Source organism: Rhea pennata, chromosome 1 (genome assembly GCF_028389875.1).
Source record: "Rhea pennata isolate bPtePen1 chromosome 1, bPtePen1.pri, whole genome shotgun sequence".
In the NCBI taxonomy this organism is placed as follows: Eukaryota; Metazoa; Chordata; class Aves; order Rheiformes; family Rheidae; genus Rhea; species Rhea pennata.
The window spans coordinates 24,654,268-24,670,392 of record NC_084663.1 but is presented as its reverse complement, the minus strand read 5'-3'; the positions used below and the strand labels follow the sequence as shown (position 1 = coordinate 24,670,392).

The following is a 16,125-nucleotide window of genomic DNA, read 5'->3' as shown; positions in this document are numbered from 1 at the left end:
ATTTACTACTAATCATTGAAGAAATCAGGATTCTGGTATAGGTGTCCAATGTCCATGTTAATCTCTCCCACTTTCAATTGATCATTTCAATTATACCTTTTGACGCAGGCTTCTATCATGTCAGTCGCCATGAGTTTAAGTCTTTGTTCTAAATGGTGGGCAAATTCTGGTTCTGGCCAGTGAAGATCAAAAACAAACATCTGCAGAGCATCCAGTTTCCAAAAAAGATCTTCTGATGTAGCTGAGCCATTGCTGTAAGAAACAAAACAAAACAAAATCCCCAAGAAACAGAAGATAAATGTATGGATGTCTATCCCAGCCCTCACAGAATTAATCAAGGGAACAAGATTTCCTTATCATCTCATCTTCCTCCTTCACTTCACTGTATCTCATAGCACAGTTGCTCTTATTTCAAGAATGTGAAAATGGTCATGAAAGATTTACATTGGGGTGAAAGAAGTATAAGGAAAGAAAGCAAAGTCTTCCCACCTGTTAGCTGTATGACAGGTTGGGGGGTGGGTAGGTGGGATAACAAGGAGCATGGAAAAATGAAGTAGTTCAAATTTCAAATTCAGACAGAAAAATAATGGCTGAAGGAATATTAATTAGTAAGGACCTTTTCCAAAACAGTGAACATTCTGCATATATATTGGCTTGCCATTATAACTCAGGTAGATAAACCTACCAAAGAAATGAGGATGCTAGTAGTAATATTGTGAAAGAGATACCCAGACAAATACCCTCTTGACAAATAATGTTCATTAATTCTAACTGAGGGAATAACATCATATCCTAGTAAAAAACAAGAACAGACATTATTTCAAAGAAATTTGTACACAAGCAAAATGGGCGATTCATATGGCTCTATATCATCTCAAGTTATCCATATAATTTTAAAGTTCTTCCACCCTGAATCAAGTGATAAATTTTAAGAAGCTTGTTTGTGATAAGGCACAACAACTTGAGGGTAATCTTAGCAATAACTACAGAGGCCACACGGACATAGCAGGAGCGCTGGTCTCACAGCCGCCTCCTTTCCCTGCTGCATTAGTGCTGCTGCTACCTCTGAGCCATCACTGCAACGTTGTCTCGGTGCCACCAAGGCCACAACGCCGGGCGCAGGTGAGCCAGCAAGGGCTGGGTAATGGGTGAGAAGCTGAGAGCAGTAAGTTTCTCCACCTGAGAGAAACATTGAGTTCCCTCTGCCCAACAGTGATTTCTACTTTGATTGTAAACGGTGCTTGTCTTCACTACACACAGGAGGATATTCCGCAGTTTAACAGAGACCTTTTTCATGTCACGCACAGTTTCCCCACTTATTTTAAACCATAACTCTTAACTTTTCACAGTATGGTACCCCTGAAATAAAACAGCAGAAACCAAAAAAAGGCCTATGAAACTCCTAGGATCACAACTTGCATAGGCACATTACCTGTTAAGGTTGCAGTTGAACAGAGAACACTTCTATATGCTGCTAAGTTTAATTAAAAATATGAATAATGAAACACTAAAACTCCCCAACAAGTTTATAGTTCTATTAGATTGTTTCTTAAGCTATATGATAACCAGATAATGAAGATTTCTTTACATCTGCTATGTACGCTGGCAGTGAGTGAAGTTGCAGATCCTACATTACACATAATATTTGATTCTAAAATGACAATAAAAAGACAATTTATGTGAGGGATAGGGTAAAAGATGAAGACAAAATATATAGTGACAGCGATGGGGATAATATACAGTTGATAAGAACACATATTTTCTAGAAAACAAAACATGCTTTCTTAAGAAACAGAACTACCATTTTTCTTTATCAGATTGTACGATTTAACCATTTTTTCTTCTTTAATACTTTTTCTTTTAGCCTAATGGAATTTCAAATAAAATTCTTTAAGACTCAGGAGGACTCATGTGCTCTCAATAACATCAATGTATTCTTATGCACGTTCACTCCCTGGTAGCCACTTAATTTGGTTTCATTATACTACCAAATAATGGTTCACAGTTATAATAAATGTAATAATAGACACAGGTTCATAAAACACTATTCATTCTCTGAGAAACACTAATTCATTCATTCTCTTTTCGTATGATTTTGAGGTCTCTTTCTTCATGTTTTTATTCAGCATTATCCAATGACATTTGAATTTGACTAATGTATTATACTAGTAAGCTGAGGAAGGAAAATAACCTGCTATAACAGAAAGAAATTGCTCCTAGATCACACATCTAGGTGAAAATGTCTAATTGTTTGTTAACTGCTGCAGAGAATTGAGATTTCAATCAGCCTGCTACTGTTATTTGTACCAGATACTTGTTTTATTTTGAACTTTCGGATTTTTCTGGCCCTTATCCAGCAAGCACATTAGAAATAATACTATTTTTCAGCACATACATCAATACCCTGCAGCAGTTCTCCCATCAGTAGGTTTACTTTCCCTATGAAGACTTGGTTATGTCACTTCAGTGTTTAACACTGTACAAAATTTGGCACGAAGAAGAGCCAAATTCAGATTTTTCACTTTCCTGATCTTACTCTCAGGACACTTGTGATGAAAGACTGTTCCCACCGCATGGAAATACAGCCTCTCTGGCAGAAGGAGCACACCACCAAAGCATCCAAATCTATGTGTATTATTGCAGAACCATTTTTTGTTGATAGGACAAATTTCTTGCTGGTGAAAAGTTTTTATTTGAACAAATTACGGTAGAGCTATTCAGTCTAATGAATGGAATAATACCATGCTACCAGGAAATCAATTTGCTAATTTATGTCATTGTTACAGTCAATATAATTGTTTATATATTTAAAATTAAGCATGAACTCAAGTGTTTTGTTGTTCACTACTTAAACTTTCATTTTTTTGTGAAAAAGCTATTGTCTAGTTGTCTACTCTTTTTTTTTTTTTTTTTTTTTTTTTTATCAGATCATGGCAGTAGGAGATCATCACCAATGACTAAAGAAGGCAAATATTATTCTCATCTTCATTTTTTTTTACTGCAATTTAACAACGCAGTTGCTCATGCTTTGCCTGAGACATTGGAACAGATGATCTCCAGAGGTCCATTTCAGCTTAAATTATTCTATGACTTTTTCCCTTTGATACATCAAACACAGTAGAAAAGGTCTCCAAGACATTATGTTTCTCCAAGACCCTGAAGAGTAAAAAAAAAAACCCTAGGAGTTGCATGCAGTCTCTTAAGCACCTACTGACAATTGAGAGACACAGCTTTCTACTAGGTTTTGCCAGCTGCCTAAGTGGCAGCAATTGGTCAAGCAGTCAACTAATAAGGCACGCTGGCCGTGAGGTCAGCACACACTTGACTCCAAAGTAGGAGTAGAGTATGTCATTTCTTTCCTTGTTGCCACACTCCACAGAGAAACTTGGCATATGAAAATATAGGAGAAATATTAAATATCTAAGGATATTCTGAATCAGTCACAAGATCCAAAATCATCAGTCTTCCCATTCCTGCAAAATTTGCCAAGAGCAATGATGGTGATTTTATAAATTACTGAAGGTGTGTTTTTTAAGATTAGCACTGAATCATTATCCATTAGTGTTTTGTGAGGAGTGTTTACAAAACATAGGTCATCAGCTCTATTTCCTTTGACAGCCCTCAGCTTGTGAGCTTGAGCTTTATCTCCTTTATGCATATGTATATTCTTGGCTCAGAAGGACAACTGACAATTTTTTCAACAGAAAAGGATTCTTGATTATTATGATTAACAGTTCTTGTCAAAACTCTTAATTCTCCTTGAGCAAATGGGGAAAATGATGGAACAGAACTGTGGCAAGAACAGTACTATCTCACACTTCCTCCTGTTTAGTTCAAGACTAGGCAACTTGAGGCTCAAGTAACCAAAACATGTTCCTTGATTCTTTTTTCTTTCTTCATGAAAGTATTTTTGGAAGAAAGAAATTTGGCCCATAATAATAGTTTATCCTCCAGAAAGCTAAACAGGAACTAGCTATACCTGCCTTGAAGTCAAAACACCTTTTCCCACAGAAAACTAACAACTTCAGCATTTTCATAACTCTATCAGTCCTAAGGCTATACCTTTAGCTACCCATCTTTAACACAAACCTTCCATTTTATTGCCAGCAAGTACCTTGGCAAGAACATATGTAGCACTACAGATGCAACCTCTGAACACACCAGCACACAGAGAGGCCCAGCAAGAGAGCTCAGACATATTCAGACCAGATCCCTTTATACCACGAACAAAACACAGTGACTGCTCCAACCCATCCCTCTGTAATTCAGTACAGCTGAAAAAATACAGCTGACCCATTTTCTTTGGTTGCTGCCATTTCTGGGTTGAAGAAAGACCAAACTGTGCGCGTGGGAGTATGTATCTTCTCATGCGTTTTCCTAGCCTTGAGTTTGGCTGAACTTAAAGTACTAGAACGGCAGACAACCTCTGGTCTGCATTTGCAATATTTTTAGTGAATTTATCTCCTGTTTGCATTGAAAATAGTAATACGTAAATGAAACCATAAATAATTACAATCACTCACAAAACCAATTTAATCCAGGTCCAAAAGAGGCAGAGAAATGAAATTTAAAATATGAAATGGAACATAAGTGGAGTTTAAGGTAATACATTTGAAGTAATGAATAATTAAGAAAAAACTCTTTCTGGCTGTTTAAGAGCTTTTACACAATATCCAAACATTTTTATCCTGCCACTGTGTTGCATTTAGCCAAAGGTAGCTACAATTTACAGTGCTCTGCATGTCTAGCCAAGGTGTCCTCTGAGTTGTCCTCTCCTGAGACCAATCAAGAAAAACAGACTACTACACATAGCATTTTCCTCTTCTAATATCTCCCTTTCCAATGCCCAATAATGAAAGGTTAAGCAAAAAAATGAAATAATGATCTTCCTAAGTGCTGTTACAAAGAGTATATGTTTACTGATCCAAAACATGTGATCAAGGAAAAATAATAAATAGCAACAGTTAATTAAAAAGTATACACAACATTCTCAAAAGAACTGGAGTGACTTTTAAGTGATAAAGAAAAAATCTATTTTAAAATTTACCAATAAAGCACACAAAGACAAGCTTAACTGTGCTTAACTGTTTTCAGCTCTTTCAGTAAAAGCTACCAGGTAGGCACTTAATGCCTTTGCTGAACAGGAATGGGCTTAAACATGAACTTCAGAGTTTCTTTGAGCAGTGACTCACAAAGAAAGTCCATTCTGAAGGTTATATGTTAGTGAAGTTTAGAGAATATGTAAAGTGTTTCTGTTACATTGAAAATAGACATAGGTAGGACTTGGCATTTTTAGTAAACTTGAATGTAACTCAATTGTCTCATAGACTGTTTTTCCTCATTCTTTTTGCCTGTAAACTTTTCTTTGTGTAATTCAAATTGAAAATGATCAACTGGCCAAAATCACTTTTAAAGAGGAAGAGAGAAATCCAACACAACTCAGTGATGTACTTAGTCATCTTCTAGTCAAAGCTTCAGCCATGTGGCCCAGAGGATGGAGCACCATGAACCGGGAGAGAAAGACTTGATGGAGTCAGTGGAGAGCAGGAAGCACCTGCAACAACTGACAAAGGAGAGCCTGGGTTCCAAGATTTAGGTTCTTACTATCTCCCTCTGCTGACTCAATGCACAGTCTATCAGTCCATTTAAAATTCATCACACTGACAGGGAAAATCCAACAGGAAAGTGCTGAACAGGCACTGGAGATCAGGGTTTTGGTTGCTCTTCATTGGAATATTTAACTGAAAAGAGGAAGCTTTGCTTTTGCTGAAAAGGATGACATAGGGCCAAGGGGAAATATGCTGCTACTCCTCTCACATAGTATAAGGAGGGAGGGCAAATTACTTCCTCTCCTAACACTTCTGTAACAGCAAAGAGGAAAATCATTAACTTGGGAGGAAGAATATTTGTCTTCTAGCATCTTGATTTCAACTAGTCTTATTTTTTTGATTCAAATGATTTAGAATTTAGGTCAACTAATTCTTAAAATACCACCTGAATTCCGCAATATTTGACAGATAATACTACATATAACCTTGATAGTAAATTTATAGACATTTCATAAAAAACAACTTCAAAGCTCTACATTTTAAGGAAGGGGGGAATGTGAACAGGAGCCTACAATGCAGCCAGTACCCTGGCAGACCTCTTTTTCTAGTATGCTGTGTGGCATGGCTGGGGGCTGATGCCTCCTAAAGGGAATGGTTTTACAGAGGCCACACTGAAGACACCATGCAAAGTGCTCATCCCCACTTCTTTGAGCAGCAGCAGAATGATTGCTACTGCTGGCATGCATTTACTGAGGACAGTTCACATGAACCTCAGTATTTACTGAATGCTTTGAAAATCTGATTAGTTTTAGGAAGCAATTCATATTTTGCCATTAACACCGCTTGATGTGCAAGATGTGCAAAGGGGACAAGCTGATGACTGAATTTCACTATATTCATATATTTTTGACAATGCAATCTAGGAACACCATTTGCAACACCAATGCTTCAACTATGACTAAAATCCTCTATTCAGAATCCATATTTAGTATATATCAATTATAAATTCAATATTATTAAACATATATCTACTTCTAATATCGGCAAGGTATTTTTACTGTATAGGACTCCTAGAATTCAGATTTTTAGAAGACTACATTTAAGATTATAACAACTCTTAACTCTGAAACCTAACCTTATAAAAAAAGAGTGACTATAGAAAGTATGCAAATAGAGACAAATGCAACTAAAGAGAAAGGAATTTGAATAGCAAAAGACCAATTAGTTTGTATTTAAAGCTGAAATGACTTGCATATGCACATCAGGAGAAACATAGCATTATTATAATAAAAGCAAAAAGATACAAAGTCAAGGTTTAGGAGGAATTTTGACAACTTCTTAGGGGAATTAGAAGAAAAAACTGCCAAAGTACTCAATGGTCAAGTGCCAGAAGTCTAGCTGCACACAAACTATCAACTCTCACAGTAGTGGATCAAGATTCACTTGTTAGGAATAGTTAAATCCATCATAAAACTAGAAAAGATATTTTTTTGCTTAAAATCATATTTTCAAGATTTCTATCTTGAATGTATGAATGTTTTCTGAAGTAATTGCCATTCATCTTCCTCTAATACAATTTTAGCTAAAACATGGTTCTTACTGAGTCTTCCTATAACCTGCCATATAGCTCTGGGATTATGCATACAGAGCATGCCATGTCTGCTCCACTTTCTTTTAGAAAAGGACACTGAAATGTTAGGGATAAAATAAAAATATAGATATATTGTTTCAAACAAACAAAGAAATGGATGTACCTCTATTCTGGGTTCTCTTTAACTTTTACTATTTTCCTGTAACATGGGGATTTAATCTAATGGCGATATTTGTAATCAATTGCTGAAATGATTTTCAGAACCAATTTGTATATACGAGTTAACCATACCCATGCAAAAAATGTGACAGGCTGCCTTGCTTTACAAAACTGTAGTTTAAAATCAATTATTCTGGAGGTTCCCCACTGCTTATTAATTCAGAAGGGCAATTAAGTTGTTTAGGGTATTAAACACCATTCATACTATAAAAGACCTTTGCCAAGTTGATTTTGTAAGCTCTGAGATTTAAGACTGCTACACTTTAATGCACTAAAAAGCGCAACTCACTAACAGTCCATGCTTGGCTCACTCCCAAGAAACAATAATTTCCAACTAAGAGATCATAAACACCATGCAATCCAAATACAGCTGCACAGAACACTAGCAAGGCCATGCAGAGCTGACATACAGTCAGAAGGTTATTGAAGAATACACACGTGGAGTCATATAAAGAAGTCATCCAGGTTGGTGTAGTAAAGCTAGGTATTTGTGGAAGATTAAGAGGCAAACTTGGAACTTTTGGAAGAGCTACATTAGGAAGACTGTTGGTGATGCTCCTGTGAAGAAATAGACAATGTAGGAATATAATAAAAAATAGAATATTTAGAGGACAACAGGGGAGAACACTTGATTAGAAAGAAAGTAATAGGCAGATGCTCTGTTCAAATCTTTTAGAAAGCACTTACTTGACAGGTTGCCATGATTCTTGTTCAAGACCTCTGTGAATGGACTGGGCAATCGATGATTCCATGAGATCGATGTAGCGGATGACCAAAGGAACAAAAATTTCTTGCAAGTGCTTGTGAAACTTCCCATTGCACAAGAACACTTTAAAAACAAACCATATACAAATAAAAATGTCAGAGCTTTCCCTAGTTTATTTTGTTATAGGCAAAAGTAATGTCTTAAAATTTTTAAAATGTACAAAAAATGTTTTAAGAACCATTACAGTATGATCTAGCCTGTGTAAGAAATACAGTTCACAAACAACAGATGAAGTGCCCCATGAGGGCACTTCAGTACATGCTTGATGTCACTTCTATAAGAATTACACACATACTTAACTGTTTTGCAGAATCAGAACAGTTTTACATGTCTTCTTAAAATTAAGAACGTACTTTGCTGAATCTGAACCTTAGCAGATTTTTTCAATATTTAGACATCAAACCAGAAACAAAAGAAAAAAAAACATATAAAAACATCATTTGAATGTCATTCAATTATTCTTATTTTCCTTATGTTAAGAACAAAGGTACAATAGAACATTTCAGCTTTACAGCTTTATAGTTGTGTGCAAAATATAGAGATATATTTCCTCCAGAGAGTTTACAGTAAAAAAGCAATATGTTGTATAGGAGTGATTGAGGAAGGAATAAAGGTTCATCCAACTGCCATGTGTCTTTCGAAGCCTGCAAAGTTCTGAGTCTCTGCCTGTAGCTACACAGTGCATTAAATCTACCCTTGAATATGAAGCACGTCTTGGTATACCTATGTATATACATATATATATGTATATATATGTATGTACATATGTATGTATATGTATGTATATGTATATGTATGTATATGTATATGTATGTATATATGTACATATACATATGTATGTACATACATATATATATGGCATAACGATCTCAAGAATCAAAGCCTAGTTCTTAAGGCCAGAGATCCCCACCAGGAGAATCTTGACTTTTCCCAGGACACATGCACAAACTGCATCCAGATTCCCATCTTGGACAAAAGTACCTCCCAGGCATTCTGTATTCATATGAAACTCAGCTCCAGAAGCCATACTTGCCTCTTCTCTGCCCTCTCATCTACCTTGCAAAATTATAAAGAACTTGAACTTAAAACAGACTTTTCCCTGGGCAACCTGCTCTAGATGACCCTGTTTGAGCAGGAGGGCTGGGCTACATGATCTCCAAAGGTACCTTCAACCATTCTGTAGTTCTGTGAACTCCCAGCTTCCCTTCATGAATTTTGCTAATTCTCTTTGGTATGCTTACTGGAAAATTGAAGAATTTTAGCTCTGTAGCTCTATGGCTATTTAAAGAAAGTCCTGAGAACTAGTTGCCTAGAGTGCTGAGCCACAGAGAGAGATTTTCATGCCTTTGGCAGTCCTCCTTTCATTCTATCCTTACTCTGACACTTTAATTTTCCTTGTGCATTCCTTCTCCTATACCTACAACTCAGTGTGCTTCAGACCTGCCTGCACTCACCCTTTTTGTCTCAAGCACTTGAGATGGAAAGACAGTGGTAGCTGTTGCTGTCCCTGAGGAAAAGGCCTGTATTCTTGCCTGTACAGATTCCCTACCTTGCTTCTGCTCCCCTTTCTGCATCCAGGCTTCTGGTTTGACCTGGATAGGTATTCCAGGATTTTAAGGACGCTTCCTCCTCTTAAGAAGAAAAGGCTGGACCATGGGGCTCAAAACCTTGGAATCTATCTCATAAAGTTATATATTCCTCTGGCTCCATCACTAGTACAACTACAAATGTAACACACAAAAATAATCTCTGTAACTTCCAGAAAATCCATTGTCTTTCATTCCTGAAGGATGCCATCCACAGAGTGAACCTGGGAGAGATGGAGACCAGGGAAAAAGTGTTTCATCAAATATTTCAGTTCGCTACTGCCGCCTGCAGTTCCAGGAAATGCCTTTGTCGCTGAACATCTGGTCACTAATTTTGTTTTCTGCATACAACAATCTGAGCTGAGAAATATTTTCTTCAGAATATCAATCTCCTTGTAGAGTGTTAGGAAATTATGTATGAATCACTTAGTTACCTAAGACAGGATTGATGTGATCATCTCTCTTTCTGTTTGCCCACCTGCCTCTCTCTTACTAAGAAATTTGAAACTGCTAGCTAGATACATGAAGTTTCACGAAAACAGGTAGCTAGGTAGCAGAGAGAGATTATTAGGGTTTCCACTGAGAAATGGCAGCAGCATAGGCTCATCTCTTATTAAACACTTGAGAATCCACCCTGAAGAGCACCCTGGAGAGCACCAATGAGTCCATTACAAACATGCTCCATTATTTAGGCTGCTCACCAAACTACTTGCTAATTAGCTCGTTCTGGCATAATTATTTGTATATCAGATATTTTTACACCAGGCATTCAAAACAGCATATTTTTTTTTTAATTTATCTAGCTTAAAATTACAGCATCTATGACCAGTAACAATGAAGATTTTGATATTATCACAAAGGTGTGGAAACTTGCCCACATGCCGTGTGTTTCATAGTAACAGCTGATAATCATTGCCTCTGAGAAACAAAAGGTGGCTGGCATTAAGCTACATATTAGACTGATTTTTCAAGGCAACTTTAAGCTTAAAAACAGCAGGAATACAGCAGTATCAATTAAGTCAATATTGCTGCTTTATGAGGAATCAGTGCAGGACTAGCATTATTCAAGCAATCACAGTTACTTGAAGGGATGTACTAGCAGTCTACTATTTTCTGAGGCACACTCCAGAAACGCTCTGCTACAAGCCCTACTCAGGGAATTACAGTAATAAAGCCTCACGGGCAGGAGGGCAGTTCTTGTTATTCAGAAGACAGATGAAATTTAAAGAAATCACAGCCAATAAAAGCTGTGCAACTTAAAAAATTAAATCATTTTCCTGGCACTCAGTCTTTGCAGGGAAATGAAACTCTCAAAAATGATGCCAGGACTCTTAATCTGACCATACCTCCAATAGATACCTTCTGTAAGTGGGCATACACATGACCCTGATCAACAACTCAATGAGCAGTCTGTTTTCCTAGGGCTGAGGACACGGCAGCTCTGATATCCCCATCTGGAGATCTTACTCAAGGATTACTCCAGGGCTGGAAAAGAACTAGGGGCTGAGGGGTAAGTGATATAGCTGAGTACCATCATCAGACTCATGGCACTTTACCCTGTGATTAGAATTGATCTTGCCAAAAGGTACCACCTGTGCATCAAAGTAGATGGGGAAACAAGAGATCCTTGAGGAAATGCCACACTTCAAATCCTTCAACTACCACTTGTCTTTAAAGCTATGTAGCTTAATTCTCCATTGTCTTGTCAATATAGACATCCCACATCCTCTTCATATGAGACATCTCATATTCACACACAAAAAAACCCAACAAAATGAAAACATGTGCTAGGGCAAAAATACAGCAAAAAGAAAAAAAATACTGTGTATACTATATTAATGCATATACAGTAAGTTCAAGATGAAAGTTACTCAACTTATACATATCAAGTTGCGGAAATATATTAAAACATGCAACAAAAAGACCAGAGATGTACAATGTAACAGTACAGCATGGGAATGAAGCTCCTTCAAAGGCAAGAAAAAGAGCTTCTGTGCTTATGTATATCAGAAGCTCTGGGGCTTGTTTTGCTCTTACATATATTGGCATAGCTTAGGCGTTATTCTGGAGTCAGTGTGTTAAGCTGTCCCCAAGAGCCTCTGTGGAATCAAAGGAAAGGAGGAAATGACACAGGTTAACAGGAGTCTCTCTTCCACTGCCCAAATTTGCACTTTGGCAGACAGTCTATAATTGTCCCGATCCCTGTGGGATTCTCTGAAAGGCCCCACTTGGATTTCCTGGCATATTTTTTTTAAGTCTGTTTAACTGTGAAGTGTAGCAGAATAGTACATTAAAAAAAAAAATAGAATTAAAGACAGTAAGGTTCAAGAAGGAAATTTCCTTGGGATTTCCATACTCTATTTGTAGCTGTCAAAAATCATCCAACAACCTGAAAAAATAAAGTTGATATTTCCATTCATTTATTTCTTGTTTAGAGTATATTCTGCATCCACTAAGCATTTATTAATCTAATACTTTTATGGTAAAATTTTCTGACAAAAATGGCAAGTGTCTGAGATTGTAGATGTATCAGTTTGTATTTTTATATACAAGAGATTTTTTTAAGGTGAATTTTAGAGATGGATTATGTAGAAGCAAGCTGAAAATGTATTAAAGGAATAAAAATTTAGCTCCCTCCCAGCACTTTGACAATGGCAAAGAACTTTACATTTATAAGACAGAATGACACAAGCAGTTTTTTGCAGAATTTTCATATGTAGTTTGAGTTAAGTATTAGTAACCAAAACGTTCATCTCCAAACTGAAGGCAGGTTATGATTCCAAGGCAGTTCCTACCAGGACTGAGTAAAACTTATAAGTACCTCATTTAACAAAATTTTCCCACTAAAATTAATGGGAGGTGTAAGGTACTGATGAGAGGTATTGGTCTGGGTGTAGAATTTGCTCTGCTTATTTTAAATCCAAATAGTTTTCTACCTCAGCTCTAGCTTTAGATGGGGCTATGAAGGTATACACAAATCCTAGTACACAGGCTGTAACAGAGCAGGAAGCTGATGCTATCTCTGGTATTTGTCACTTTGCTACTAACAACAGCCATACCAGGAAAAAAAAAAGTGTCTGAGAATTCCTATTTTAAATCAATAGCCATGATAATGGCAATAGCTTTCAAGAGGCTAACTCTTAACATGTTTTTTTTTTTCTATGTCGACTTCATTAGACTGCCCACAGGTGTACTACAGGCACGTTAGAGCAGGTACACAGACATTTCACTGAGTGATACTTGACGGAAAGTGAAGGTCATGAGTTAACCTTACAATACTCCTAGTTTCCACTAATTCAGGCCAATGCTTGTCACAAAGTACAGATGCAATAATGCTGAGCAGCAAATAGGGCAGTAACCAAAGTCAGCAAATGATGCTGTGAAAACTTAATTACGCTTGACACTAGAACAGAAAGCAAACTCAGAAAGGAAAAGAGTAAAATGGCCAAATATATAAATATATAACTATATAAACACTGCTCATGGAATTAGGTGCATGTGCTACTAAAAGATATCTCCGACTCCACCTTAAACCAAAATGGCTTTCTTGAGGCACTAAACAAAAACCTGTATAATCTGAAAAGTTAAACGACCAATGAAAATAAACTACCCTCACTGACAGCCCCCTTCATAATATAACTTAGAGGCTCAATGGACAAAAAGTAACACTATCTTTATAAAAAAATGAGATACATTCCCAAGAAAACTAGGTCATTTTTCCCCCTAAAAATACCCAATCCTGGAAAAAAAATTTTGCTATCATAGAGAAATTGGATACTGTTATCTCTGTATAACCTATAAAGCTTTATAAAGCCGGGTATAATCACAAACAATAGAAACTTTGAAGATCATTAAAATATAACAGCAGCTACAGTATTTTTTTCAAACCTTTACAGTTTGAAAAATCACAACCAATTTATCTCTAACGTATTATCTATTTCCACAAAAAATGCTGAATGTTTGTATCACATGTTGCTATTTGTTAGCTCTCATCAGAGGAGCTGAAATATTTCATAGGATAGGAGGAATATGCCACTATTTTAAAACAGTGCTTCAACTTTGACTTAAAATAACAGAAGAGAATCACTGACGTACTCAGAACAGACTTAAATTTTGTGAAATAAGGTCATAAAAGATGGCAAAGTTTAAAGTAAGTCAAAAGAGAGTCCTTGGAAGGAAAAATGAGGATTCAGCCAGGATTTGAAATCCGACGGGCAGGAGGCTCTGCGCAGCACGAGCTGCAGAAGAGGTGCTCTTGGTATCAGGTGAGAGAACGCTCCTGGCCTTTAGCAAAATTGTACGTATGTGTTTTTCCCAAGCCAGGCAAAAAAAAAAAAAAAAAAAAAAAAAAAAAAAAAAATCACCTCTTTTACATCATGAAAAATTATATACTGTATCTGAAAATGCATTTTTTCCCTCATTGTTAAATTACTATTAGCTTTGAGGTATTTTGTTTGAATCTTTTACAGTGCTGTGCATTCTATATAAAATAAAACATATTTGGTGTTATTTCAGAAGCAAAGACAGCATTCTCATTATTTTTAATACTATACTTTATTGACATATTTATAAAAGTAATCTTACATGAAAGTTTGCTTTAATGCTTTAAACGCAAGATTGTTTCTTTATTGTAAGGAGTTCACTCCTGTCAGGTTTACATGAAAACTGACTCCTGCTTCTAAGATTTAGAGCTCATTTACAGCTCTTGAGATAGAATAACACGCAGGTGTCACTCCTCCAAATTTCACTGAAGATTAACCTAATATGCAATATGGTGACCTAACAGTTCTTCATTTGAAAGAAATCTGAAAAGTAATCTCTGATATAGCTGGAGAGTGAGAATAACCCAGTGGGATTTCCACCTCTTCATTTCCTAATGAGTTTTTTGATAATGAGAGGTGACTTTGCCAGTCACTGTGGGCTCTATTATGGCTAATTTACTCCACTTCACTCTCCTTGTTAATTATTAACACTAGCCTTTTTATCCTCATGAGACCACATTCCAGTTTTTTTCCTTTTACATTTTTTCTAAATCTATCTTTACGAAGGTGATAGTTTTCAGGAAAAGGTTTTCACTTAGAGTAAAGCCAGAATTATTTATTTCACTTAGGAAGATTGTAAAATTGATTATATAAGCATGGGGAGCGTTTTCTAATGGTTTTAATGTACTTGCCACATGAAAAGGCTGTTAATTAAAGAATAAGCACTGTGGTATGATTCACTTGGGAATCAGTTCTTGGTAGAATGGTCACTTGCCACTTGCTAACATATCCACCGATTAAAAGGTGACTAATTTCGAGGGTTGCTTTCCAACAGTTCTGGAAAGGGGGTGGAAAATCTGTGTAGTTTTCCAGATGGTTTTCACTCCCCAGAAACTGTCATTTACTATATCTATTACCATTGGGGAATTACTGAAATTGGTATACAGGTGTGACATTTCATACAGCAGTCATTTCTCTTCCTTCAGTTAACATTTTAGAATCTTGCTAGTAATTGCTTTGACACGAAAAAACATTTCCCTGAGTTTTTGTAAAATATCTTTCCTAAGGCTCATTTAATCATTTATCATCATTATCCATTTAATCTTTTAAGGAAAGAAAAAATAATCTGCAGCCTACCAGTAATCTCTTTGCATTTAAGGATAGCCCTTGTTTCTATTACCTCTATTAGTTTGGAATCAATGGAGAAAGGAACACAAACATTACAACAAAGCAGTTAAAACTCATGTTATAAATCCTTCTTGAAGACTATTGCAAAATACCTCCATAGCTTTCAGAAACTAAATAATTTTTTTCAGCTGCATTTAACATCAGATTTAGAGAAGTGTCTCCTAAATAGAAAATGTAAGATGGTAAGACAGCCACCAGACACACTGAGATGGTTACATATCATGCAGCAGTCCGTTGCAGGTACAATTCCTATCAGTGGCTTCAGTACACTTACTAAAGATAACCAGGCACAACGGGACCCAGAAGGTGCAGCAGCTTCCAATAATGAGCAGGTCTTAGTTGCTCAAATCTAGATCCAGAGCAACTATCAGATCCATAGTCTACGACCCACAGAGTCAATGGCCCAGGAAAACAGTCAGCTTCTCTGGGTATCTCCCTCTTTGACCTTTGCATTCTATGAGTATCTAGTAATTATGCACCATTGGGTGTATAATTTCAGCTGGAAGCATAATAATTATCCAAAAACTAGATAGGCTTGAGGGGCTCAGTGGACTGTCAGGATTAGCCATGTAGAAAGAGAAATCACTCTTTTCATTTCAAAATGCAGCTGAAGCCAACGGAAATGGTAGCATGCACTTATAGCAAAGTAAGGTTACTGAAATTTCCAAGGATTGGCTTTAATTTATTCCTCATTCTAGATAGATTTAAAGCCACTGTTTAGAAAAATTTCTTGCCTCTCAAACCA

The 16,125-nt window shown here is 36.5% G+C and overlaps 1 protein-coding gene across 3 annotated transcripts in view; it reads right to left on the bottom strand.

Annotated features, from left to right (window-relative positions):
* CADPS2 (calcium dependent secretion activator 2) overlaps positions 1-16,125 on the bottom strand; it is a 321,925-nt gene that overhangs the window by 44,697 nt on the left and 261,103 nt on the right. For 2 of the 3 annotated variants that reach the window (XM_062583235.1, XM_062583246.1), the window contains 2 exons: positions 8,047-8,188; positions 97-252 (listed from right to left, as the gene is read on the bottom strand). In XM_062583235.1, the coding sequence (XP_062439219.1) occupies positions 97-252; positions 8,047-8,188 (298 nt within the window). Of the gene's footprint in view, positions 1-96; positions 253-7,797; positions 7,918-8,046; positions 8,189-16,125 lie in introns of all 3 variants that reach the window. The other variant, XM_062583255.1, reaches the window with a different exon arrangement.